A 26,307-nucleotide genomic window follows, 5' to 3' on the forward strand; every position below is an offset into this window, starting at 1 on the left:
GTCTGTTCTGTCGTTCTGCCCCTGAGCAAGGCAGTTAACCCACTGTTCCCCAGGCGGCGAAGACGTGGATGTCAATTAACGCAGCCCTCCGCACCTCTCTGATTCAGAGGGGTTGGGTTAAATGAGGAAGACACATTTCAGTTGAATACATTCAGTTGGACAACTGACTAGGTATCACCCTTTCCTTTTCCCTGTTAGATTATCTTCCGAGGCTTTCCTGGCTTTGTCTTCTTCTCTGTTGGCTTGACTTCAGGAACTGATGCTACCTGAAAACAAGGAAAGAAATTAATTTACTGCAGTATCACTCACACTTGAATTGTAATACTGTATGAAGTTGTGACTGTGAGTGACCAATTTTGGGAAGCAAATGACCACGAATATACCTTTTTCAATGTATTTCTGACCATGTTGGCTGTTGTGTTCAATTACTCATCCACCACATCCATCTTAGGCTACTCTGGTAGTTTGGTCCAATGAGGGTTTCATTTTTGTCCACAATGCCAAAAAGTCTTAACTCATTTCTACCATTTTCTGTTCTCCAAATGTGTGGTCCTTGGTATGAATCTGGAGGGTACTGCAGGGGGTGGATTCTTACTCAGTCTTTTCACCATCCCTCTGTTTCCCCCAGAAGAGGAGGGAGTGCCACTTATGTTGGGTGCCTGCTGCAGTTTATTATGAAATTATGCAATGACCCCATTTTGTCCTCTGTTGGAATAGTCCTGATAAGACTGATCATAAATTGGAGCACATCTGAAGCTAAGCAGGGTTGGTCCTAGTGACCAGATGCTGCTGGAAGTGGTGTTGGAGGGCTAGTAGGAGGCACCCTTTCTGCTTGTCCTGACTCTCTGTGGTCACTAAAAAAAGATCCCATGGCACTTATCGTAAGAGTAGGGGTGTTAACCCCGGTGTCCTGGCTAAATTCCCAATCTGGCTCTTGTACAACCATGGTCACCTAATCATCCCCAGCTTACAATTGGCTCAAGGGTCAAAGTCTCTTACAGATTGCCGGTATCAGTGGATCTCTGATCATCACCTTAAGAAGTCCTGGCTGTGGTAGCAAATGTATCTGAAGACATGGGCTTTTTTCTCTTCATCCCCCTGGTCCTGTTCTTTTGTTCCACAACCAAACAAGACAAATTGAGAATCATACAGTATGTGTCAACTAACTGCATCATAATAGTAATGCTTATGTTGTGAATGACAGATATAGTTCTGATAATAATCTACTAACACATCATCTGTACCTTTATTTTGAGCCGTCCTATTCACATATCTTCCGTCTTGCAGCTTTAATCTGGTGTTCTCCACTGTCTCATACTCTGGGGCATAGCACATGTAGTAAACCTCCAAAGAAACTCTTCTCATCCATGTGCCTTTTGGCTGCCCTGAAACAGAATGACATCAAAGTATAACTGGTATAACTCAGACACTCTGTTTGCAGATATGAAAGTACTGTATAACTAATAGAGCCTAGTAATACCAAGGGCCTAATAGTTAATTACTATAAACTAGGGCCTAGAGGTTTTTTTCCTGGTCAGTGTTACAAATGCACATTCTTAAAGCAACAGCATTCAATACTCAACTGAGCTAGAATCCCACGTTACTGAACACAACATTCAGGTTACATGGTCACTGAGAAAACTCCCAGCCCTAGTTATGGATCACTCATCATGATCAACTGGATGGAACCTGTCCTGACCTTGCACTGGTGAGTTTCTGGAACTTGATGAGGTAGACCTCTGAATTCCTCTGCAGGGTCATCATCCAGCCCTCCTACACAAACCTGTACAGCGCAGAGAGCTGGATTAGTTCTGTCATCACCCCAATGGCTGGGGCTTCTTACACTGCCAGGTAATGAGACTCCAAGTTGATGGTGTACACCTGCAGATGCAATATAGCATGAGGGTAAGATAAAGAAATACAAAACAAGAAATTGCACAGTGGCGACCGAGCTAACTTGCTAGCCAAGTCTTGAGCATGGATACAGCATTTCGCTGAAGGAAACGATATTCTTACCTTAACTTCTTTAGGTCTTCTTCATTTTCTATAATTTGTTCGCGAGGGGCACATATTGTGTTGCTCATGGTGTTTATAAACCTCTGGAGTGCTCCAACTTCAGCTGTTGATGGGCGCCGCCATGTTTGCTAATGACAACAAAACCCAAACCTGAAGTAGTTCCCCAGACAAAAATAATCGGATCTGATGTAATTGATGTGAGCGTCTCTGTGAGAAAAAAAAATCGGATCAGCTACTTTTGCCTGCACAGAATGCATAACCGAAAGCGACCCGTAAAATCACGTTCAAGTAATCTAGCTAATTATCTAGCTACCTCATTTGCGTTAGGTCATATTGCCAACATATTTAGTTATGTTGGGAAATAATGGCATCTAATCTGTCACATTGGTTTTTAACAACACGAAAAGTTGCTTTCTTCAACCTCTTTCTTGGTAACACCGCTCTCGCTTCACCAGGTAAGCTACAAGCTGGCTACTGTATGTAGCTTGCTAGTGTTGTTTTCTTTTTGTTTGTTTCAAGTTATAATTATACTACCGGTAGCTAACTTGCACTTGTGACCATTTCATGCCATGTCTTCTAGTTAGTCTGATAGTTTTTTTGTGGAATGCCATGTTTCCCATGTTTGTTCATGTAATTATCTTCTGTGTTATACAGAACCTGACTCTGGAGCTGTCATGATGTCCATGTGTTCCTCAGCTGGACCAGAAGCAGAGGCCCTGCCAACGAGGAGGACCATAAAGTAGAGTTGAGCAGGCAACTGGGAGAGAAGCTTGGACTCAAAGATGGAGAGCAGGTAATGATGTCCCACTCTTCACTAATTCTCTTGTTGCACATTCCCCAAACTCATACCTTTACAACCTCTTCCACTTACTAACTCGTGTTGTATGGTTTCAGGGCTTCTTGCGGCCATGCCAGCAGGTCCTGTCTGTACAGCAGGTGTTTGTGGACCCACTCACCTCTGACGACTTGGAGATCCTGGTGAGTACCTGTGTTTAGAGTGGTCTTTGTGTCATTTACATTGTTGAAGGAGACTAAATCAACCCTGTCATGTCCTCAGGAGCTCCACAGTGCAGCAGCCCCTGGAGCAGAATAGAGTGGTGTTTCCTGATGCAGTGTTTCCTGTGTGGGTGGACCAGAGAACACTCATCTACATCCGAATCGGGTCAGCACTGATTTTCGCTTTCTAATTTTTTCAACATCTACCAGCTATGAACTCAACAGCTCATACAAAGAAAGAGTTGATGTAATACTATCCTCCATACTCTTCTTCTTCTGCAGCTTCAGTCTCCCCAACTGTACCGTACGGTCAATCGGAGCCGTTCACAGTAGAGGTCGACCCATTATGATTTTTCAACGCCGATACAGATTATTGGAGGACCAAGAAAGCCGATACCGATTTAATCGGCCGATTTAAAAATAAATAAATGCATAATAATAATAATTTTTCAAATGTATTTGTAATAATGACAATTACAACAATACTGCATTAACACTTATTTTAACTTAATATAATACATCAATAAAATCAATTTAGCCTCGAAGATAATGAAACATGTTCAATTCTGTTTAAATAATGCAAAAACAAAGTATTGGAGAAGAAAGGGAAAGTGCAATATGTGCTATGTAAGAAAGCTAACGTTTCAGTTCCTTGCTCAGAACATGAGAACATATCAAAGCTGGTGGTTCATTTTAACATGAGTCTTTAATATTCCCAGGTAAGAAGTTTTAGGTTGTAGTTATTATAGGACTATTTCCCTCTATACCATTTGTGTTTCATTAACCTTTGACTATTGGATGTTCTTATAGGCACTTTAGTATTGCCAGTGTAACAGTGTAGCTTCCGTCCCTCTTCTCGCTCCTCCCTGGGCTCGAACCAGCAACACAACGACAACAGCCACCACATCGAAGCAGCGTTACCCATGCAGAGCAAGGGAAACAACCACTCCAAGGCTCAGAGCGAGTGAAGTTTGAAACGGTATTAGCGCGCGCTAACTAGCCAGCCATTTCACTTCGGTTACACCAGCCTCATCTCGGGAGTTGATAGGTTTGATGTCATAAACAGCACAATACTTGACGCACAACGAAGAGCTGCTGGCAAAACACATGAAAGTGCTGTTTAAATGAAAGTTTACGCGCCTGCTTCTGCCTACCACCGCTCAGTCAGATACTAAGATACAGTGGGGCAAAAAAGTATTTAGTCAGCCACCAATTGTGCAAGTTCTCCCACTTAAAAAGATGAGGCCTGTAATTTTCATCATAGGTAGTACACTTCAACTATGACAGACAAAATTAGAAAAAAAATCCAGAAAATCACATTGTAGGATTTTTAATGAATTTATTTGCAAATTATGGTGGAAAATAAGTATTTGGTCACCTACAAACAAGCAAGAATTCTGGCTCTCACAGACCTGTAACTTCTTCTTTAAGAGGCTCCTCTGTCCTCCACTCGTACCTGTATTAATGGCACCTGTTTGAACTTGTTATCAGTATAAAAGACACCTGTCCACAACCTCAAACAGTCACACTCCAATCTTCACAATGGCCAAGACCAAAGAGCTGTCAAAGGCCACCAGAAACACAATTGTAGACCTGCACCAGGCTGGGAAGACTGAATCTGCAATAGGTAAGCAGCTTGGTTTGAAGAAATCAACTGTGGGAGCAATTATTAGGAAATGGAAGACATACAAGACAACTGATAATCTCCCTCGATCTGGGGCTCCACACAAGATCTCACCCCGTGGGGTCAAAATAATCACAAGGACAGTGAGCAAAAATCCCAGAACCACACGGGGGGACCTAGTGAATGACCTGCAGAGAGCTGGGACCAAAGTAACAAAGCCTACCATCAGTAACACACTACGCCGCCAGGGACTCAAATCCTGCAGTGCGAGACGTGTCCCCCTGCTTAAGCCAGTACATGTCCAGGCACGTCTGAAGTTTGCTAGAGAGAATTTGGATGATCCAGAAGAAGATTGGGAGAATGTCATATGGTCAGATGAAACCAAAATATAACTTTTGGGTAAAAACTCAACTCGTTGTGTTTGGAGGACAAAGAATGCTGAGTTGCATCCAAAGAACACCATACCTACTGTGAAGCTTGGGGGTGGAAACATCATGCTTTGGGGCTGTTTTACTGCAAAGGGACCAGGACTACTGAAAGGAAAGAATGAATTGGGCCATTGTATTGTGAGATTTTGAGTGAAAACCTCCTTCCATCAGCAAGGGCATTGAAGATGAAACGTGGCTGGGTCTTTCAGCATGACAATGATCCCAAACACACCGCCCGGGCAACGAAGGAGTGGCTTCGTAAGAAGCATTTCAAGGTCCTGGAGTGGCCTAGCCAGTCTCCAGATCTCAACCCCATAGAACATCTTTGGAGGGAGTTGAAAGTCCGTGTTGCCCAGCAACAGCCCCAAAACAACACTGCTGTAGAGGAGATCTGCATGGAGGAATGGGCCAAAATACCAGCAACAGTGTGTGAACCTTGTGAAGACTTACAGAAAACGTTTGACCTCTGTCATTGCCAACAAAGGGTATATAACAAAGTATTGAGAGAAACTTTTGTTATTGACCAAATGCTTATTTTCCACCATAATTTGCAAATAAATTCATTAAAATCCTACAATGTGATTTTTCTGGATTTCTTTTCTCATTTTGTCTGTCATAGTTGAAGTGTACCTATGATGAACATTACAGGCCTCTCTCATCTTTTTAAGTGGGAGAACTTGCACAATTGGTGGCTGACTAAATACTTTTTTGCCTCTCTGTACTTGTATGCTTGTATGCTCAGTCAGATTATATGCAACACAGGACACGCTAGATAATATCTAATATCATCAACCATGTGTAGTTAACTAGTGATTATGATTGATTGTTTTTTATAAGATAAGTTTAATGCTAGCTAGCAACTTACCTTGGCTTATTGCATTTGCGTAACAGGCAGTCTCCTTGTGGAGTGCAACGAGAGAGAGGCAGGTCGTTATTGCGTTGGACTAGTTGACTGTAAGGTTGCAAGATTGGATCCCCTGAGCTGACAAGGTGAAAATCTGTCTTTCTGCCCCTGAACGAGGCAGTTAACCCACCGTTCCTAGGCCGTCATTGAAAATAAGAATGTGTTCTTAACTGACTTGCCTAGTTAAATAAAGGTGTAAAAAAATACAATATTTTTTTTTTAATCGGCAAATCGGCGCCCAAAAATACAGATTTCCGATTGTTATGAAAACTTGAAATCGTCCCTAATTAATCGGCCATTCCGATTAATCGGTCGACCTCTAGTTCACAGAGCTGCATGTCTCCCCTAAAATCCGTGCTGGAACTGTGGACCACTTCGGCGCTCCTTTTAAAACATCCTTACTCAGTCAGAACCAGCCAATCCACAGGCAGCTGAACTTTGACCTCTCACCCTCCTCCAGGTCCTCTCTGGAGAGCATTCAGAAGACTGGACTTCCTGTAGAACAATGTCCCAACGCTGCTGGCCTCCAGTGCCCCCAGCAGTGGGGCGGGATAGCAATCCTAAAGAACATGGTCAGGTACATGCTAACATGGAACTATGACCCAGTGAAAGAGTCTCCCCCATCTCCAACATCTCTTCCCTCCTCAGTGACTCAGTCTTCAGAGTACGCCGAGCACCGCCCGTGTCTTCTGGCCCTCTGAGTGCCAGCCTTGGGGTTGACCTCATTCTGACCTCCGGCCAGCAGATGGGAGTGTAATATCAATGTTGGCTAGCCAGCTGTGACATATGGCCTACTGTCCAAGGTGCTCTCTCCCAAGAGGGTGAGAGAGAGGGCCAAGCTGGCCATGGAGAAGAAGAAGAGTGGAGGTGCTGGTGGTGCTCCCCAGCCTGGTGATGATGCAGGGGACAGGGAAGAGGAAGCCGCTGTACAGTCGTGGCCAAAAGTTTTGAGAATGACACATATTAATTTTCAAAGTTTGCTGCCTCAGTTTGTATGATGGCAATTGGCATATACTCCAGAATATTATGAAGAGTGATCAGATGAATTGCAATTAATTGCAAAGTCCCTCTTTGCCATGCAAATGAACTGAATCCCCAAAAAACATTTCCACTGCATTTCAGCCCTGCAACAAAAGGACCAGCTAACATCATGTCAGTGATTCTGGAGATCACTGTCATGCTGATTGAGTTTGAATAACAGACTGGAAGCTTCAAAAGGAGTGTGGTGCTTGGAATCATTGTTCTGCCTCTGTAAACCATGGTTACCTGCAAGGAAACACGTGCCGTCATCATTGCTTTGCACAAAAAGGGCTTCACAGGCAAGGATATTGCTGCCAGTAAGATTGCACCTAAATTAACCATTTATCAGATAATCAAAAACTTAAAGGAAAGCGCCAGGACCGTCTCCTAAAGTTGATTCAGCTGCGGGATCGGGGCACCACCAGTACAGAGCTTGCTCAGGAATGGCAGCAGGCAGGTGTGAGTGCATCTGCACGCACAGTGAGGCGAAGACTTTTGGAGGATGGCCTGGTCTCAAGAAGGGCAGCAAAGAAGCACTTCTCTCCAGGAAAAACATCAGGGACTGACTGATATTCTGCAAAAGGTACAGGGATTGGACTGCTGAGGACTGGGGTAAAGTTGTTTTCTCTGATGAATCCCCTTTCCGATTGTTTGGGGCATCCGGAAAAAAGCTTGTTCGGAGAAGACAAGGTGAGCGCTACCATCAGTCCTGTGTCATGCCAACAGTAAAGCATCCTGAGACCATTCATGTGTGGGGTTGCTTCCCAGCTAAGGGAGTGGGTTCAATCACAATTTTGCCTAAGAACACAGCCATGAATAAAGAATGGTACCAACACATCCTCCAAGAGCAACTTCTCCCAACCACCCAGGAAAAGTTTGGTGACGAACAATGCCTTTTCCAGCATGATGGAGCACCTTGCCATAATGCAAAAGTGGCTCGGGGAACAAAACATCGATATTTTGGGTCCATGGCCAGGAAACTCCCCAGACCTTAATCCCATTGAGAACTTGTGGTCAATCATCAAGAGGCGGGTGGACAAACAACAACCCACAAATTCTGACAAACTCCAAGCATTGATTATGCAAGAATGGGCTGCCATCAGTCAGGATGTGGCCCAGAAGTTAATTGACAGCATGCCAGAGCGGATTGCAGAGGTCTTGAAAAAGAAGGGTCAACACTGCAAATATTGACTCTTTGCATCAACTTCATGTAATTGTCAATAAAAGCCTTTGCCGCTTGTAATTATACTTAAGTATTCAATAGTAACATCTGGCAAAAATATCTAAAGACACTGAGGCAGCAGACTGTGGAAATTCATATTTGTATAATTCTCAAAACTTTTGTCCACGACTGTAGTCAAGGTGGTATGTCACCATACAGAGGAACTGAAAGGATCTTTTAGAGAGGAAGAGCTCCACAGTGGAAGGGTCTGGGTGATTACATGTACATTAGCCATGGTCTAAAAGTTGGGCACAATGTAGGCCTAATCAAATAAACTATTCTCAATTTTGTAATTTTTAAAATGTTATTTAACCTTTATTTAACTAGGCAAGTCAGTTAAGAACAAATTCTTATTTACAATGACGGGCCTAGCAGAAGGCAAAAGGCCTCCAGCGGGGCTGGGAATTAAAAAATTATAATATAGGACAAAACACACATCACAAAAATGAGACAACACTACATAAATAGTGACCTAAGATAACAGCATGGCAGCAACACATGACAACATAGCATGGTAGCAACGCATAACAACGCATGGCAGTAGCACAACATGGTAGCAGCACAGAACATTATTGAGCAAAATCATACTACCCAATCATAGTTTCCATTAGCTCTTAGGACATAGTTTACAGGTTTGTGTAAATTGATTCATATTGTAAACTGATTTATATTGAAGCTATATGTATTCAAGCATAATTGTATGTCTCAGATTCCACTATCCCTGGGAACTAGGCTCCATTTCGACCCACACTCATCAGTGAGAATCAAGCCAATCAAATCAACTCCTAAAGTAGTCACCGGTATCTACCTGCAGCCTTTACAACCACAGGTGAGTAACATTTACATTTGACATCATATGTAATTCTATTGAATGTATTGTTCTGATTATCTTAACCTTGTACTTTCCATGTCATGAGGTAAATAGAATGGTGTAACTCAGGGGTATCAAACTCCATGGAGGTCCAAGTGTCTGCAGTTTTTTTGTTTGTCTTTTCAAGTAAGACCTAGACAACCAGGTAAGGGGAGTTCTTTACTAATTATTGACTTTAATTAATCAATCAAGTACAAGGGAGGAGTAAAAACCCGCAGACACTTGGCCCTACGTGGAATGAATTTGACATGTGGTGTAAATGTATAGCTCTTTGGCAGCTGGTTGTATTGAATGCCATGTTGCCGTTTGACCCCTGCCCTGGTGTCCTCCTAGCCTGCGGCAGAGAGGGAGGTGGAGATTCAGACTGCCTTCCTGGGTTGGCTGCACACCCAGAGCCACGAACCACTAGCCTGTCTGACGGGCCGCTGCAACACAATCCTCCTACAGTACCTGCAATGGAAGGTACACATATTGTGTGTCCCAAATGGCACGCTGTTCCCTTTATTGTCCTATAGGGTCTGTTCAAAAGTAGTGCACTATAAAGAGAATAGAGTGACATTTGGGACACACACATGAAGTCACTCTGTGACTGTTGGCAGCAGGACATTCAATCTCACCTAAAGAGTATGGAGTGCAGTGTAAATGTAATACAGTCTTGATATTCTCCCTTCAGGGAAGGTGGAGTTTGCTCTGACTGTGTTGAAGTCAGAACCTGAGCCGGAGAGTGAAGAGCCTGATCAGTTATTTCTATTAGCTCTTAGTGATACAGACATGCAGGTACTAGTGACAAGCTTTGCTATCTCATCAGACTTAATATATTCAAATCAACACATTAAATGCTGATTACTGTGTGAGGAAAATGTTATGTTTGTGTGTCAAATCAATGATACTTTTCAAATAACCAATTAGATGGGTTCATGCAGGTGACTTACTGATTGTGTATGGAGGAATCCTCACTATTACTGATAAGCAACCTGGCAGTATGCCCAGAATGTTGCTATGGGAACAACCAAGGTATGTCAGTTTCAAGGTCTCAACTTGGAGAGAGAAGGCCTTGTGAGGTATTGGTCAGTCACATGTGCGAGCCACCGGTAATGATGAATTAATTATGCTAAACCATGCAAATATAACTTCTCTGTATAGCCGTATATAAGACAACTGCTGGGACTGCCCCAGCGGAGCTTCTGATGTAACCTCTCCAGCTTGCTGATAATAAAGCTTGTGATTCATTTAAGTTTAACTTCAGGTGTCCCTGATGTTGAATTTCCACCACAATCTTTGCATCATTGACAATTGTCTGTAGGCATTTTTATATGAGAAGTGTCTACGTGGTCTGAGAACCACTGATAATAGTATATTATGTTATTTTAGGCATTTATGAGAAGTGGCCGGGGAACCACTAGGAATAGCAGAAGGTGGACATATGTATATATATATTCTATATATATATATATTCTATATATCTATATTCTATATGTATGGGAAGTGGCAAGACAATAGAGTCTATAGAGACCATAGCAGTTATGACTATATAAACTATTGATACTATGTATGCTGAGGGACTCTATATGCTTTAGGGATCATAGATGCTGTAGCTATAGGGACTATGGATGCTATTGGGACTATAGATGCTCAGGGACTATGGAGACGATAGAGCAGGGGTGGGCAATTCCAGTTCTTGAGGGCCTGATTGGAGTCACAGTTTTGTCACAGCCCCAACTAACACACCTGACTCCAATAATCACCTAATCATGATCTTCAGTTTAGAATGCAATTTGATTTTTTATTTATTTTTTATTTTACCTTTATTTAACCAGGCAAGTCAGTTAAGAACAAATTCTTATTTTCAATGACGGCCTGGGAACAGTGGGTTAACTGCCTGTTCAGGGGCAGAACGACAGATTTGTACCTTGTCAGCTCGGGGGTTTGAACTGGCAACCTTCCGGTTACTAGTCCAACGCTCTAACCACTAGGCTACCCTGCCGCCCCAATTAATCAGCTGTGTTTGCTAGGGATGGACAAAAAGTGTGACACCAATCAGGCCCCAGAGGACTGGAGTTGCACACCCCTGCTATAGAGGAACCGCAGAAGATACATATGTATGCATAGGAGGTAAGGACAAGTAGGGCGGCAGGGTAGCCTAGTGGTTAGAGCGTTGGACTAGTAACCAGAAGGTTGCAAGTTCAAATCCCCAAGCTGACAAGGTACAAATCTGTTGTTCTGAACAGGCAGTTAACCCACTGTTCCTAGGCCATCGTTGAAAATAAGAATTTGTTCTTAACTGACTTGCCTAGTTAAATAAAGATTAAAGATTAAAATAAAGTAATAATAAGTAATAAAGTAATAATTACTGACTGTGTTTGGGAATAGTACTATGTGGATGAGAGTATTGTGTACTTGACTAATTAACTGGACAGGGTTTTAGCCCCGATGACGTGTTAAGCTGGAAGTTTTTTCCCCCGAAAGAGTTCAACATAGGGTTTAAGTATGGGAAAGGGAAATAGTAAGAGTAGGATGGAGGATCTGTGCTTGGAACCAAAAGGGCCGTGTAGCGTAATGGCAAAAAAATTGGTAGGTGATTACTGAACCAAACAGAAGACTGGACATTTCCCGGTTGATGCGAAACTGAGCACAGAAAGTCTGGAGTCTGTGAGAGGCCAACTTGAAAGAAAACAAAATAAAGTTAAAGTGAAGTGGGACGATTTTCAGGAAGTGGGAGAGAGAAGCAGAAAATGCGAAGGATCAAGCTGTAAGAGGACTGATGGTAAAGCAAGTGGAACCGGAGAAGAAAGAGGAAGAAGAGAAAAAAAGAAGCCTGGCTGGTCTTTCTCCGAGCGGAACTCTTTCATGGGGCCCCCCTTGTATCCGCCACTGCCAAATCCTCCACCAGCAGACGAAGATGGTGGCCTCCCGTCCCCTCATAACCCAGATGGGGTTGGACCTGTGCCAGGTGGAGGAGCTGCAGAAGATGCTGGAGCTGAAGGCAGAAAGCCACCAGCAAAAACAAGGACCAGAGTGAACGAGCAGAGAGGGACAGAGGAGAGGGAGAGTGAAGAAGAGGAGCTAGAAGAGCTCAGAAAAGAACTGGAGAAATGTAAGAGAAAATAAAAAAGTAGAAAAACAAGAAGCAAAGTAATGAGTGCAAGCAGGAGGAATGAAGTAGCCAAGATTAAGCTGCAAGGACAGCAATGAAGGACAAAGCAGAAAAGACCAGCAGAAGGATAGAAAGAAAACCCCCAAAAAGAAGCTTGAGGGAATGTTTCCAATAATACGCTACCCCAACCCCGATGAAGGCGGGATGTTGGAAATGGAGAAACCGTGGGATGTTGGAAATGGAGAAACCGTGGGATGTTGGAAATGGAGAAATCGTGGGATGTTGGAAATGGAGAAACCGTGGGATGTTGGAAATGGAGAAACCGTGGGATGTTGGAAATGGAGAAATCGTGGGATGTTGGAAATGGAGAAACCGTGGGATGTTGGAAATGGAGAAACCGTGGGATGTTGGAAATGGAGAAACTGTGGGATGTTGGAAATGGAGAAACCGTGGGATGTTGGAAATGGAGAAACCGTGGGATGTTGGAAATGGAGAAACCGTGGGATGTTGGAAATGGAGAAACCGTGGGATGTTGGAAATGGAGAAACCGTGGGATGTTGGAAATGGAGAAACCGTGGGATGTTGGAAATGGAGAAACCGTGGGATGTTGGAAATGGAGAAACCGTGGGATGTTGGAAATGGAGAAACTGTGGGATGTTGGAAATGGAGAAACCGTGGGATGTTGGAAATGGAGAAACTGTGGAATGTTGGAAATGGAGAAACTGTGGGATGTTGGAAATGGAGAAACCGTGGGATGTTGGAAATGGAGAAACCGTGGGATGTTGGAAATGGAGAAGCCGTGGGATGTTGGAAATGGAGAAACCGTGGGATGTTGACGAAATAAAAGCAATAGTGGACGATGTCATTGAACCAGCAAAGGATGCTGTGAGGTTTGAGGAAGAGGTAAAAGCAATCATATCAATGTACAACCCCATTACCAGAGAAATTGAAGAAATACCCTGCCGCTGCTTGAGATTTAAATGGAAGGACTATAAACACGTGGGACTACAATGTACCAGTTGCTGATCGTGGTGACCACCTGGATGCAGATTTTACAGCTATAAAGGCTGCTTTCCCCAAACGCATAGACTGGCGGAAAATCCATTCCACCAAACAGGCAATGGATGAAAAATGTAATGACTACATGGAAATAATGGAGACAGTCTTCCTCCAACACTCAGGTCTGATGCCAGACCAAGACTCATACAGCAGCGTATTGTGCCATGCTGTGGTGACGGGCCTGAGACAAGATCTGAAAATGGCTGTAACTACAACTTGTATTTCATGGGAAACAAAACCACTGTCTGACGTAAAGCCATATCACCAATGCGGAAAGACCGTTGAAGAAAAATAAACTAAGGACGGAAAGACACTGACGAAGGCACGGCTGATGTATTACTCTGGAGGAGGAAAAGGACAGAGAAAATGGTGGAAACCGTGGAAGTCAAAGAGGCAGAGGTAGAGTCTGAGGGGCCCCTGCTGGAGCTTACAGAGGGCGAGACTGGAGCTGCTACAACTGGGGGAAGGTAGGGCATCTGTCCTGGAGCAGGAGAAGGCCAAGGAGAGTGGCAGTCCCAACTTGTGCAGGGGAACAACCCATTTGGAAGAGGAGGCCGCCATCAGGGCTACCAACCATAGGATGAGGCGGAAAAAAGAAGAAAGTAATGAAGAAAACAATGATGAAGAACCAGAAACCTATCAAATTCTAAATTGACCACCTTGTCAACCCAAAAAACCCTTATTGATATTTTAGTTAATAAACATAAAATTCTATTTTTGGTGGACACGGGCCGGAGTCTCAGTGTTAAAAATGTTTGCTCTGTTTGCCTACCCCTCAAAGAAAACAATGCAGAAAGTTGGAGCGTCTGGAATTCCCTCTGAATGTTTGACTTTTCCCCTGGACATGGAGTGGCGAGAGGGCAAATGAAGACACCGATTCCTGTACTCCACCTGCCCACTACATTTAGTACATTTATTAGGAAGAGATTTGATGTGTAAAATGAATTTCTCATGCCTGTATTGAAGGATTGTCATTGGGATCGAGAGAAAATGGAATCTTCCCGTGCCTGATGAACTGTTACTATGCTTGGCACCTGAATGATCAACATGTTGAGAGACAGCTGAGAGAGCAATCCCTCTCTTCCCTATTGCATGGTGAATGGGAAGTGTCTGATTACCTACATTGTACTGCTGCTGTTCCCTCATGTGAAGAGGACCCTGAATACCAACAGAGATGGTCAAAACAAAAAGAGAAAGTTGAGAACCATGAATGGGATATACAGAGGAGAAGACTTCGTAGCACCTGGAGTATTGTTGATGGATAGTAAGATGAGTTTGTATGAAGTCCCTAGTTCTGTTCCTCATTGTAGCTTATCAAAAGATCCTGGAACACAAGGGAAAGATGTGGGTATTTGGATGAAGAAAGTGATGGAAGCAACTGATTGGGTGGCCTGGGAAGGGGAAGGAAAGTGGTCAGCTTCAACAGCAACTTTCTATTCCCTATAATGGGCTACTGTGATGACAACACCAAGAAAATAACCAATTCCTGTTTAAACCACGCCTTTGGTATTACAAGATAAATCACACATGGAAATGTTGGTGAATAATTTTGCACACCCAATTTTTCAGTTTTTGATTTGTTAAAAAAGTTTGAAATATCCAATAAATGTCGTTCCACTTCATGATTGTGTCCCACTTGTTGTTGATTCTTCACAAAAAAAATACAGTTTTATATCTTTATGTTTGAAGCCTGAAATGGCAAAAGGTCGCAAAGTTCAAGGGGGCCGAATACTTTCGCAAGGCACTGTAAGTCTCCAACTTCAACGATTTTTGCAATTCGTTCCAGTCACAGGCAGCAAAAAACTGGAAAGAAAGGCGGCCAAATGAGGTGTTGGCTTTAGGGATGATCAGTAAGATACACCTGCTGGAGCGCGTGCTACGAGTACTTTTGTTCAGTATGTTGACAATTTGTTGGTTTGCTCACAATCAGAGGAAAGATGTCACGAGGACACTTAAGCATGGTTGATTTTCCCCTAGTAAAATGCAGTTATGCTGGAGCTCCGTTAAATATTTACAGTGACAAGAAAAACGTTTGTGAACCCTTTGGATTTACCTGGATTTATGCATAAATTGGTCATCAAATTGTATCTGATCTTCATCTAAGTCACAGCAATAGACAAACACAGTGTGCTTAAACTAATAACACACAGATGATTGTATTGTTCTTGTCTATATTGAATACATAATTTAATCATTCACAGTGTAGTTTGGAAAAAGTATGCGAAACCCCTTGGCTAATGACCTCCAAAAGCTAATTGGAGTCAGCTAACCTGGAGTCCAATCAGTGAGATGAGATTGGAGATGTTGGTTAGTGTTGCCTTGCCCAAAAAAACGCTCACAAAATTTGAGTTTACTATTCACAAGAAACATTGCCTGATGTGAACCATGCCTCAAACAAAATAGATCTCAGAAGACCTAAGATTAAGAATTGTTGACTTGCATAAAGCTGGAAAAGGTTACAAAAGTATCTCTAAAAGCCTTGATGTTCATCAGTCCATGGTAAGACACATTGTCTATAAATGGAGAATGTTCAGCACTGTTGCTACTATCCCTAGGAGTGGCTGTCTGGCAAAGATGACTGCAAGAGTACAGCACAGAATGTTCAGTGAGGTTAAGAAGAATCTTAGAGTATCAGATAAAGACAGAAATCTCTGGAACATGCTAACATCTCTGTTGATGAGTCTACAATACGTAAGACACTAAACAATAATGGTGTTCATGGGAGGACACCACGGAAGAAGCCACTGCTGTCCAAAAAAACATTGCTACACGTCTGAATTTTGTCAAAGTGCACCTGGATGTTCCACAGCGCTACCAGCATAATGTTCTGTGGACAGATGAAACTACAGTTGAGTTGTTTGGAAGGAACACACAACACCGTGTGGAGGAAAAGGCACAGCACACCACACCAACATAAAAACATCATCCCAACTGGAAAGTATGGTGGAGGGAGCATCATGGTTTGGGGCTGCTTTACTGCTCCAAGGCCTGGACAGCTTGCTATCGTTGACAGAAAAATGAATTCCCATGTTTATCAAGACATTTTGAAGGAGAATGTTAGGCTAACTGTTCTCCAATTGAAGCTCAACAGAAGTTGGGAGATGCAACAGGACAATGATGCAAAAACACAGAAGTAAATCAACAGAAGAAAATAAGCCTTCTGGAGTGGCCCAGTCGGAGTCCTGACCTCAACCCGATTGAGATGCTGTTGTAACAGTACAAATTTAGACCGTCCCCTCGCCCATACCCGGGCGCGAACTAGGGACCTTCTGCACACATCAACAGTCACCCTCGAAGCATCGTTACCCATCGCTCCACAAAAGCCGCGGCCCTTGCAGAGCAAGGGGAACTACTACTTCAAGGTCTCAGAGCAAGTGACGTCACTGATTAAGGGGAACTACTACTTCAAGGTCTCAGAGCAAGTGACGTCACTGATTGAAACGCTATTTAGCGCCCACGCTAACTAAGCTAGCCGTTTCACATCCGTTACACTGTGGCATGACCGAGAGCAGTTCACACCAGACATCCCAAGAATATTGCTGAACTGAAACAGTTTTGTAAAGAGGAATGGTGTTACATTTATTGTTTCTGTATTGTGGTTTTGTTTGTATGTGTGTTTCAGGATGGCTTCCTAAAATTCCCCCAAGCAGCTGATTGGTCGGCCCCATTGCTAATTGGAGCTGACCCCGCCCTCTCGTCAGAGGATACAGCTGTTTCCCATTGGACTCCTCCTGAAGCTAGAAAAGCCTGTGTTCCTTTGTTAGGAGAGAGCTGATTGTTATGTTCTGTGTTAGTTTGTTGCTCAGAGAAAGAGAGCTTATTAGTATGTCCTGTGTGTGTCAATAGGACGAAGTGTTTTTGATTCTTGAAATTGTTTACTTACGTTTGTATTCTGTTTCATTTGTTCCCAGGGGGGAAAGCAACTAGGGAGTGCTTAGGCAAGAGGCCTGTGGGCATACATAACCAGTAGTATTTACAGTCTATGCACACTAGGAAAGACCTGGGCGGACCACCCCCTGTATTTTGGTTAGCGCACCAGGAGGTGCTAAAAGGTTAGGTAAGTGGGTAGGCAGGTAAGATAGGAGAGGGTAGGTTAGGTAAGTGGGTAAGCAGGTCAGATAGGATAGGAGAGGGTAGGTTAGGTAAGTGGGTAAGCAGGTCAGATAGGAGAGGGTAGGTTAGGTAAGTGGGTAAGCAGGTCAGATAGGAGAGGGTAGGTTAGGTAAGTGGGTAGGCAGGTAAGATAGGAGAGGGTAGGTTAGATAAGTAGTGGGTAGGCAGGTAAGATAGGAGAGGGTAGGTTAGGTAAGTGGGTAAGCAGGTAAGGTAGGAGAGGGTAGGTTAGGTAAGTAGTGGGGAGGCAGGTAAGGTAGGTTAGGTAAGTGGGTAGGCAGGTAGGGTAGGAGAGGGTAGATATAGATAAGTAGTGGGTAGGCAGGTAAGATAGGAGAGGGTAGGTTATGTAAGTGGGTAGGCAGGTAAGATAGGAGAGGGTAGGTTAGGTAAGCAGGTAAGATAGGAGAGGGTAGATAAGTAGTGGGTAGGCAGGTAAGATAGGAGAGGGTAGGTTAGGTAAGTAGTGGGTAGGCAGGTAAGATAGGAGATGGTAGGTTAGGTAAGTAGTGGGTAGGCAGGTAGGGTAGGTTAGGTAAGTGGGTAGGCAGGTAAGATAGGAGAGGGTAGGTTAGGTAAGCAGGTAAGATAGGAGAGGGTAGGTTAGGTAAGCAGGTAAGATAGGAGAGGGTAGGTTAGGTAGTGGGTAGGCAGGTAAGATAGGATAGGAGAGGGTAGGTTAGGTAAGCAGGTAAGATAGGAGAGGTTAGGTAAGTGGGTAAGCAGGTAAGATAGGAGAGGGTAGGGGGTAGGCAGGTAAGATAGGAGAGGGTAGGTTAGGTAAGTGGGTAGGCAGGTAAGATAGGAGAGGGTAGGTTAGGTAAGTAGTTGGTAGGCAGGTAAGGTAGGAGAGGGTAGGTTAGATAAGTAGTGGGTAGGCAGGTAAGATGGGAGATGGGGCTTTGACATTTACCTTCTTTGCTTTGGTTCCGTTCAGCCCCTTTTCCCCAAAATGTATCGTGTGAAGGAATAAATTACCAGTAAACAGTAAATTCTCTGCCTTTTGTCATCCTTACTCGCACCTACAATCCCATACCTCTTTTACTCCACGGGGAGTTGAGTTGTAGCGTACATAACAAATGGTCCAAAATTCCTCCTGACCGTTGTGTAGGTCTGATCCGCAACTACAGAAAACGTTTGGTTGTGGTAATTGCTGCCAAAGGAGGGTCAACCAGTTATGAAATCCAAGGGTTCACAGACTTTTCCTACCCTGCACTGTGAATGTTTACAGTGTGTTCAATAAAGACATGAACACATTTGTATGTTATTAGTTTAAACAGACTGTGTTTGTGCATTGTTGTGACATAGATGATTAGATTACATTTTATGACCAATTTATGCTGAAATCCAGGTATTTCCAAAGGGTTCACATACTTTTTCTTGCCACTGTAGGTCATGACATTACTTCTGAGCGTTTAATTTTCCAAAGATAGATTAGAGCCAATTAAAGCTTTGCCTAAACCAAGCAGCACATGATGTCTGTTGGGTGTGGCTGGTTACTGTTGACCGTGGTTGAAAGACTATGCAGAGAGAGTTCAACCTCTGCAGGATTGTATTCATGGTAGAAAGATGGATGCGAGTGAAGTTGTGATATGGACTGATGAAGCTGAGATGGAATTGGTCAACTTGAAACAATGTCTACCCCTTGCTTGTGTTTGTCAGACCAAAATAAGCCCTTCCATCTCTTTGTTTAGGAGACGAGTGGGTTTATGTCAGCAGTTTTGACAGAGTATCATGGTGTGGGATATAGACCTGTTGGTTACTGTTCTAAACGATTGGATAGTGCGATCAGGGGAATGGTTTCCAGTTTGAGATCAGTAGCGGCTGCTATTGAGGCTGTTTTGTCATGTTCCGATGTAGCTATTTACCCCCTAACTGTCCATGTGCCCCATGCTGTGCACGCAATTATTACACAGGCAAGAACGACTCATTAGGCACATGCGAGACTGCTAGACTATCAGAACATTCTGTTGACAATGTCTCATGTTACTCCGAAACAATGTACAATTCTTAACCCCTCAACTCTTCTCCCTACAGCAAATGCCGGTGAAGATGACTGGGACGTAGCTATTGTAATTGACTGTAGCCCTTGAGAGACACCCCAGACTGAGATTTTTGTAGATAGGTCTGCCCAGAGAAATGGAAAAAGGGGATAAATTAGTTGGTTATGCAGTGACTGTTTTGGAAACTGTGGAGAGTGCTCGACTCAATTCACACTTATCAGCCCAGGCGGCAGAACCTTTTGGCCTGACTAGAGCTTGTATTTTGTGAAAGGACATCTCTCTTAACATTTACACTGATAGAAGATATGCGTTTGGTGTTGTTCACGATTTTGGAACATTGTGGAAGAATATAGCGTTTTTGACCTCGTCTGGAAAACCGATTGCACACAGTAACCTTGCTTCGTCTCTCTTACAGGCAGTCCAGCTACCCTCCTCTCTCTCTCAAGTGTCAAACACATTCTTCCTTTAATGACAACATTTCTCTGGGGAACGCTGAAGCTGACCGTGTAGCTAAATTGTCTGCTTCCTGTTCTGTTTCCCCCATCCTACAGATGGCAGCAGTTCCAGCTCCCACCAAGCCTTTCTCTGTTGATGACGTCGTTGCTTTGCAGGCAACAGTTGATGAGTCAGAGAGACAAGTGGGCTGGGTGCTGTCGTAAAGATACTTCGGGTGTGTGGCTGGATGAGTGGAGCAGACCAGCCATTTTATTTAACCAGCTAGGCCAGTTGAGAACAAGTTCTCATTTACAACTGCGACCTGGCCAAGATAAAGCAAAGCAGTGCGACACAAACAACAACACAGAGTTAGACATGGAATAAACAAACGTACAGTCAATAACATAATAGAAAAAGGTAAGGCAATAAATAGGCCGTAGTAGCGAAGTAATTACAATTTAGCAAATTAACACTGGAGTGAAAGATGTGCAGATGATAATGTGCAAGTAGAAATACTGGTGAGCAAATTAGCAAAAAAGTAAATAAAAACAATATGGGGATGAGGTCGGTAGATTGGATGGGCAACTTACAGGTGAGCAGACCAGCCATGCCCCGTTGTGCTTTCCATTTCCTTGCCAAATTGTCTCATGGTCAAGACCATGTGTCAAAAGGAGAGATAGTGGATCTTGTGAATAAATATTGGTGTACAGTAGGTTCTACTGTGTTTGCAAGAAATGTTTGATTCGCATGACTAATATTGTTGAATGCTGCATTTCAGTATCCCCCACGTCCCATCCAAGGCCTGAAGGACCTTTTGAGCACTTTATGATGGACTTCGTTGAGTTGACCCCTCGTGAGGGGAACAAGTATTGTTTGGTGATTGTTGATGTTCTTTTTTTCAATTTAAAAATTTATTTTTCAATCAACAAACAAAACACATTCCACATTCAGTGACAGACCCACAAAAAATGTTTTTAAATAATTTTAAAAATAAAAAATGTCACGTTCGTCATAATGATGAGACCAAGGCGCAGCGTGAGTAGAGTTCCACATCATTTTAATAAACTGAAACTCACCTAACAAAACAACAAACAACCAAATTAAACGAAACGTGCCGCTACTGCTGTGCACTAAGGCAACTACACATAGACAAGATCCCACAACACAAATGAGGAAAATGGCTACCTAAATATGATCCCCAATCAGAGACAACGATAAACAGCTGTCTCTGATTGGGAACCATATCAGGCCAACATAGATATACAAAAACCCCTAGACATACAAAAACCCTAGACATACAAAAACTAGAGTACCCACCCTAGTCACACCCTGACCTAACCAAAATATATAGAAAAACAGGGTCAGGGTCAAAACAAGGTCAGGTCGTGACACAGCAGCACTATCAAGGTTTTTGTTAGCCATTTCCAGCCTTAGCTGAGACGACGAGCAAATAATTTGTTTTTACAGCACCTTACACAACATGTATCTGCTCATTTCCCTAATCACCCCATTCACTCTGTCCAATTTGAAATATAGTTGAGTAGTGGAGACCAGAGTCTATCAAACTTGGGCTGTCTCTTGCAGAGGTCATAAGTGAGCTTTTCAAGAGGAAGAAAGTCAAAAGTCTGGGTTTGACACATTGACCCCCAGGAGGGGTCATGACAACACAGGTGTCACTGACCAGGTGGTCACCCAGCTGGACGGGGTGGAGGGACTACAGGGTACGGAGACAGGAAGGAGGCACTGAGAACGGACACTGCTGTCATGTGCTTTACATACATTTCATTAGGCTTTGCTTAGTCTGCTTTTTTATGTTCAATCCATTGATCAACAGTTATTTTTACCAGCACAATCATTTAGTGAGTAAGATAACTTCAGTCCTCTATAGTCTCTACTGTTCCCCTCCTGACCAGGTCTCGACCATATTCAGTCCTCTATAGTCTCTACTGTTCCCCTCCTGACCAGGTCTCGACCACATTCAGTCCTCTATAGTCTCTACTGTCCCCCTCCTGACCAGGTCTGGACCACATTCAGTCCTCTATAGTCTCTACTGTCCCCCTCCTGACCAGGTCTCGACCACATTCAGTCCTCTATAGTCTCTACTGTCCCCCTCCTGACCAGCTCTGAACCACACTCAGTCGTCTATAGTCTCTACTGTCCCCCTCCTGACCAGCTCTGAACCACACTCAGTCGTCTATAGTCTCTACTGTCCCCCTCCTGACCAGGGCCAATAAGGCTCTTGTCAAAAGAAGTGTGATATTTCAGAAACATGCAGCTGTAGGCTTTTGAAGGATTTTAATGGAAGAAAGCATTTTATCTTTGTATGAAAATGAGTGATAATTTGTATCCACTCTGCTGCTCCCAGCCTGGTTTGTTGACATAACATTTTTTGTCATTTAGCAGATGCTCTTAACCCTAAGTCGCTATAGATAAGTGCCTTGCTCAAGGGCACATCGGCAGGGGCCACAGACACCTTCACTTGAGCTGACCTGAAATCCTTGCTGTACAACACCCAGCTAGAGGCCATCCACAGCAGCCTGGTGTTCAGCCTGCTGCACGTGTCATCCTACAGCCAGGGGGTGCTCTGGGGCTAATGGCAGTGGAGGTGTGACATTTCCCACATCAATGTGATGACCCACAAACCCTCAATATAAAATGCTAAAGGACACATACAGTACATTCAATTATATCAAGGTAGTAGTAGTACTGGATGAGTCTAGCCAATTTAATCCACTCCATGTCACCCATGTCTCAAATGGGCCCTTGTCTGGGCAAAGAGCTGTAGGAATAATTAGAAAACAACATTTCTTATAGAAAATTAAGTAATTATGGTTCTTTCAGCAAGCACATTAACTCCTTTCTTTATTTCACCAGAACCTGGAGTCGGGTTTGGACAGCGTCATGAGCTTCCTGAACCCCAGCAGTGGGTCTAGTGACTCTGCGGGAGCAGGCTGAATCACTCCATGGTGCTGCTGGACCCCAGTGACGTCCCACCGAAGACCCCCATGGTAACCTCTGGAGACTGTACTTCAGCAGCTCCTATGATTCTGAGCTGGGCAACCCTTCCACCTTAGGACTGGTGAGATGATGATCACATGCTTCCCAAATAGCACCCTATTGCCTATGTAGTGCACTACTTTTGATCAAGGGCCCTATGGACCCATAGAAAAGTAGTGCACATTATTGGAAATAGGGTGACATTTGGGACACAGATATTATTGATAGATTGTACAATCACACACTATCATGAGGAAAGTAAACTAAAGCTGTTTGGTCCACCCCCCTCTCTCCCGGGTCCTAGAACGCCCAGGGTGTCTCGGGCCCAACTCTAATGAGTGCGTCGGTGCGTCGGTCAGAGACTCTGGCTGCTCCCACCCCTACATGTCCCTTCTACAGTACGATACGAGGAGCTCAGCCATGACCAGCTAGAACACTGCCGACTGGACATCAGCAACATTAAAAGCAACTACAAACAAGCTACTGGTAGTTCCTTATCTAAAATAATGTGTTTATAAAGTACTTTTCATACATTTCTCTAAAAGCACTGATAATATAACACCAAATAAACAACTGTAGAAGATGTCTGTCTGTCTGTGCGTGCAGGAGGACAGTGTCCCGGTCCAGGGCCCCATCAGGCCAGGTCTGCTCCTGTGTGGATGCCACCAGAGCCTCCCTTAGTAGGCATGACTGGAGGAGGTACACAGACCTGTGAGTAGTACTACAGTATTCATAGTACACCTACCAAGTTTGATACTTTTATCTGAAATCGTGCAATTCATTGGCTCTTACTCGCCAGACCGGTGTTTCCCAACTCCTCCAGTACCACCAACAGCACAGATTTCTGTTGTAACCCCAGACAAACTCACCTAAATCAACTCACTGAGGGCTTGATGATTAGTTGACAAGTTTAACCCCCTAAGGTTCAAATCTAATTACCTATTATCTAATTACCTAAAATCTTATGGGTTAATCAGGTGTGCTTGTCTGGGGCTACAACAAAAATGTGAGCTTTTGGTGGTACTCGCGGGCTGGAGTTGGGAAACACATTTGCTCTCCATAAAAATGTATCAGATATCAATATTTCTCAGCAATCATTTCTCATGAGTCAAAGTAGATGAAAATAAACCCCAAATGTTCAAATCATTCCTCCTTTAGACCTGTGAGTAGTACTACAGTACATATTTGCTCTGATAACAATGTAGTAGATGTCATATATTTTGATCAATCATACCTCAAGAATCAAAATAGATTCAAACACACACCAAATATATGTCAAAATCCTTCATCCTTTACCCTGGTTGCCAGATCTGTTATTATTGCCTCAGACAACTCCATATTTGGCATGACAACAAGTGACAGAGGAGTTGGCTAAAACAGAAACGGATTGAAACTGGCAACCAGGCCTATTCCTCCATTTCGTTCTGCTACATTTCTGGAAAAAACTAAATGTCACAAAGAACATTTTGTTCCATTTTCTCACAGGATGAATCCATCTGCTGGGTGTCTCTGTCATCTCTCATTGTCCTGATGGATACGTTGATGTCGAGAGGTGACACCGGCAAGAATATGACAGCTATTGAATACTGTCTTTTCAAGATAGTTTTGACACTATGCTAGCTACGTTATTCTGTTATTCTTACTTTGCTGTTTTTTTGTATTATTATTTTTAATTTGCTGTTGACAAAGAGCTATTAAAATACAAAGCTAAGATAAATAACAAAAAGCATCAACACATTTCTAACTTTTTTTTATGTATGACAAATGTTTTACTTTCTTCCACTATGTTCCTCAAAAGCATTTCTCTTTCCAACATTTTCATTTTCTGTATTTTCGGTCCTTTGGAGCTTCAGGACAAGGTAAGCCTCAGGTCACAGTGACGTTCAAACCCGGCCAAAGAGTAACCCTCACTTAATGACGTGTCTCCATCTGTTAAATTTGATCTGTTCATTTAATGTTTAATTTTCTGTAATATAGCCATCATTGATTAAATTATTGCAACTTATCTTCTATATAATCTGAATCTCATGCACACATTTTGTAATTAAAATGTAAATAAGATTGCACACTTTTGTATGATGTGGACAAGTTGACATACAGTTTTTGTACAGCCAGATGATTGTAATAATGTTTCCTACGGACTAAGGACTCTATTCAATCCATATTACGGAAGTTCAGCGTTACAGTGTGATTTAAATTTAAAGGCAATGTTCCACGTTAGCAGAGGCTGCATTCAACCAGAAATTACCTTTACATTTCTATCATGCAATCTGTAACACTTCAGCGATCCAGATTGAAAAGAGCCCTAATTGATCCTGTAAATCTTATCTGTACAATGTATCACAATAAATTAAACAAATTAATTATATCATTGTATGCTACTACTTCATATTTTTTGCGTTTAATTTATCAGCTGTTTATTTTCTGTTACAACTACATTCTGATTGTGCTCACATTTTTTAGACCGGTATAGACGATTAAAAGATCTGATCTTCCTGACCACCTCCAGAGGTAGTTGGGGATGACGTGATTGGTTGGATGATAGGTCAGTGGGTACTTTTTATTGGTTTCACCTGTTAAGCCTTTCCAATCAGGGCAGAATGAACGTGATTGGTTAGATTAAACTAACGTGGCGCCGAAGGGTAGGGCTGCCATCTTATCGGCTCTTCATGAACCATGCTATTTTGTTTGTTTATTCGCATTGTTCGTAACTTGTTTTTTACATAATGTTGCTGCTACCGTCTCTTATGACTGAAAAGAGCTTCTGGACATCAGAACTGCGATTGCTCACCTCAAACTGGATGAAGAGTTCTTCTTCAATGAGTCGGATGGGAGGGATATACTACAGACACACGGCCAGGCCCAGATCCAGGTGATTCGCTGGAGAAGGAAACTTGAGATTTAATGGAAAAAAGATCAAGGGTGCCTTGTGGCTAATCTGCCCTTGCCTTCCGTTCTGCAAGCTAACGTTCAATCGCTGGGAAATAAATGGAACGAGCTGAAAGCACATATATCCTACCAACAGGACATTAAAAACTGTAATATCTTATGTTTCACCAAGTCGTGGCTGAATGACGACATTAAGAACACACAGCTGGCGGGTTATATACTCCATCGGCAGGACAGAACAGCAGCCTCTGGTAAGACACAGGGCGGGGGCCTATGCATATATATGAACAACAGCTGGTTCACGAAATCTAAGGAAGTGTCAAGGTTTTGCTCGCCTGATTGTAGAGTATGTCATGATAAGCTGTAGACCACACTATCTACAGTGGGGAGAACAAGTATTTGATACACTGCCGATTTGGCAGGTTATCCTACTTACAAAGCATGTATAGGTCTGTAATTTTTATCATAGGTACACTTCAACGGAATCTAAAACAAAAACCCAGAAAATCACATTGTATGATTTTTAAGTAATTAATTTGCTTCGAGGCAAGTAACACTGAAACATGCATGAGAGCATCAGCTGTTCCGGATGACTGTGTGATCACGCTCTCCTCAGCCAATGTGAGCAAGACCTTC

At 43.1% G+C, this 26,307-nt stretch overlaps 1 protein-coding gene and 1 pseudogene across 15 annotated transcripts; one reads left to right on the forward strand and one right to left on the reverse strand.

Moving 5' to 3' along the window:
- Positions 1 to 46: 46 nt before the first annotated feature.
- LOC110496648 (RNA-binding protein 48-like) lies at positions 47 to 2,139 on the reverse strand (annotated as a pseudogene).
- On the forward strand, positions 1,729 to 25,150 carry LOC118941198 (peroxisomal ATPase PEX1). Of its 15 annotated transcripts, XM_090209198.1 has the most exons (12): positions 2,242 to 2,471; positions 2,671 to 2,809; positions 2,911 to 2,994; positions 3,074 to 3,178; positions 6,429 to 6,545; positions 8,920 to 9,039; positions 9,136 to 9,226; positions 9,415 to 9,543; positions 19,902 to 22,864; positions 23,087 to 23,268; positions 23,389 to 23,493; positions 24,268 to 25,150. In XM_090209198.1, exons 5-9 carry the CDS (start codon positions 6,474 to 6,476, stop codon positions 19,940 to 19,942), a joined length of 453 nt encoding a protein of 150 aa, XP_090065324.1. In that variant the 5' UTR covers positions 2,242 to 2,471; positions 2,671 to 2,809; positions 2,911 to 2,994; positions 3,074 to 3,178; positions 6,429 to 6,473; the 3' UTR covers positions 19,943 to 22,864; positions 23,087 to 23,268; positions 23,389 to 23,493; positions 24,268 to 25,150. The 15 variants fall into 15 exon arrangements, 14 of the variants coding, with proteins under 14 accessions (XP_090065328.1, XP_090065327.1, XP_090065326.1 ...); XM_090209199.1 differs by lacking the exon at positions 9,136 to 9,226; XM_090209197.1 differs by lacking the exons at positions 19,902 to 22,864; positions 23,087 to 23,268; positions 23,389 to 23,493; positions 24,268 to 25,150 and adding exons at positions 9,755 to 9,858; positions 10,005 to 10,321.
- The last annotated feature ends 1,157 nt before the right edge of the window (positions 25,151 to 26,307 follow it).

This window comes from Oncorhynchus mykiss, chromosome 18, assembly GCF_057628025.1.
Source record: "Oncorhynchus mykiss isolate SJ-2025 chromosome 18, ASM5762802v1, whole genome shotgun sequence".
In the NCBI taxonomy this organism is placed as follows: domain Eukaryota; kingdom Metazoa; phylum Chordata; class Actinopteri; order Salmoniformes; family Salmonidae; genus Oncorhynchus; species Oncorhynchus mykiss.

Bases quoted from the DNA above. Each gene is read 5' to 3' on its own strand.
- LOC118941198 (XM_090209197.1), top strand. From the start codon at position 6,474: ATGTCCCAACGCTGCTGGCCTCCAGTGCCCCCAGCAGTGGGGCGGGAT. The intron at 9,040-9,135 runs GTGAGTAACATT...TGAGGTAAATAG, and splicing joins TGCAGCCTTTACAACCACAG to AATGGTGTAACTCAGGGGTA. The intron at 9,227-9,414 runs GTAAGGGGAGTT...GTGTCCTCCTAG, and splicing joins AGTAAGACCTAGACAACCAG to CCTGCGGCAGAGAGGGAGGT.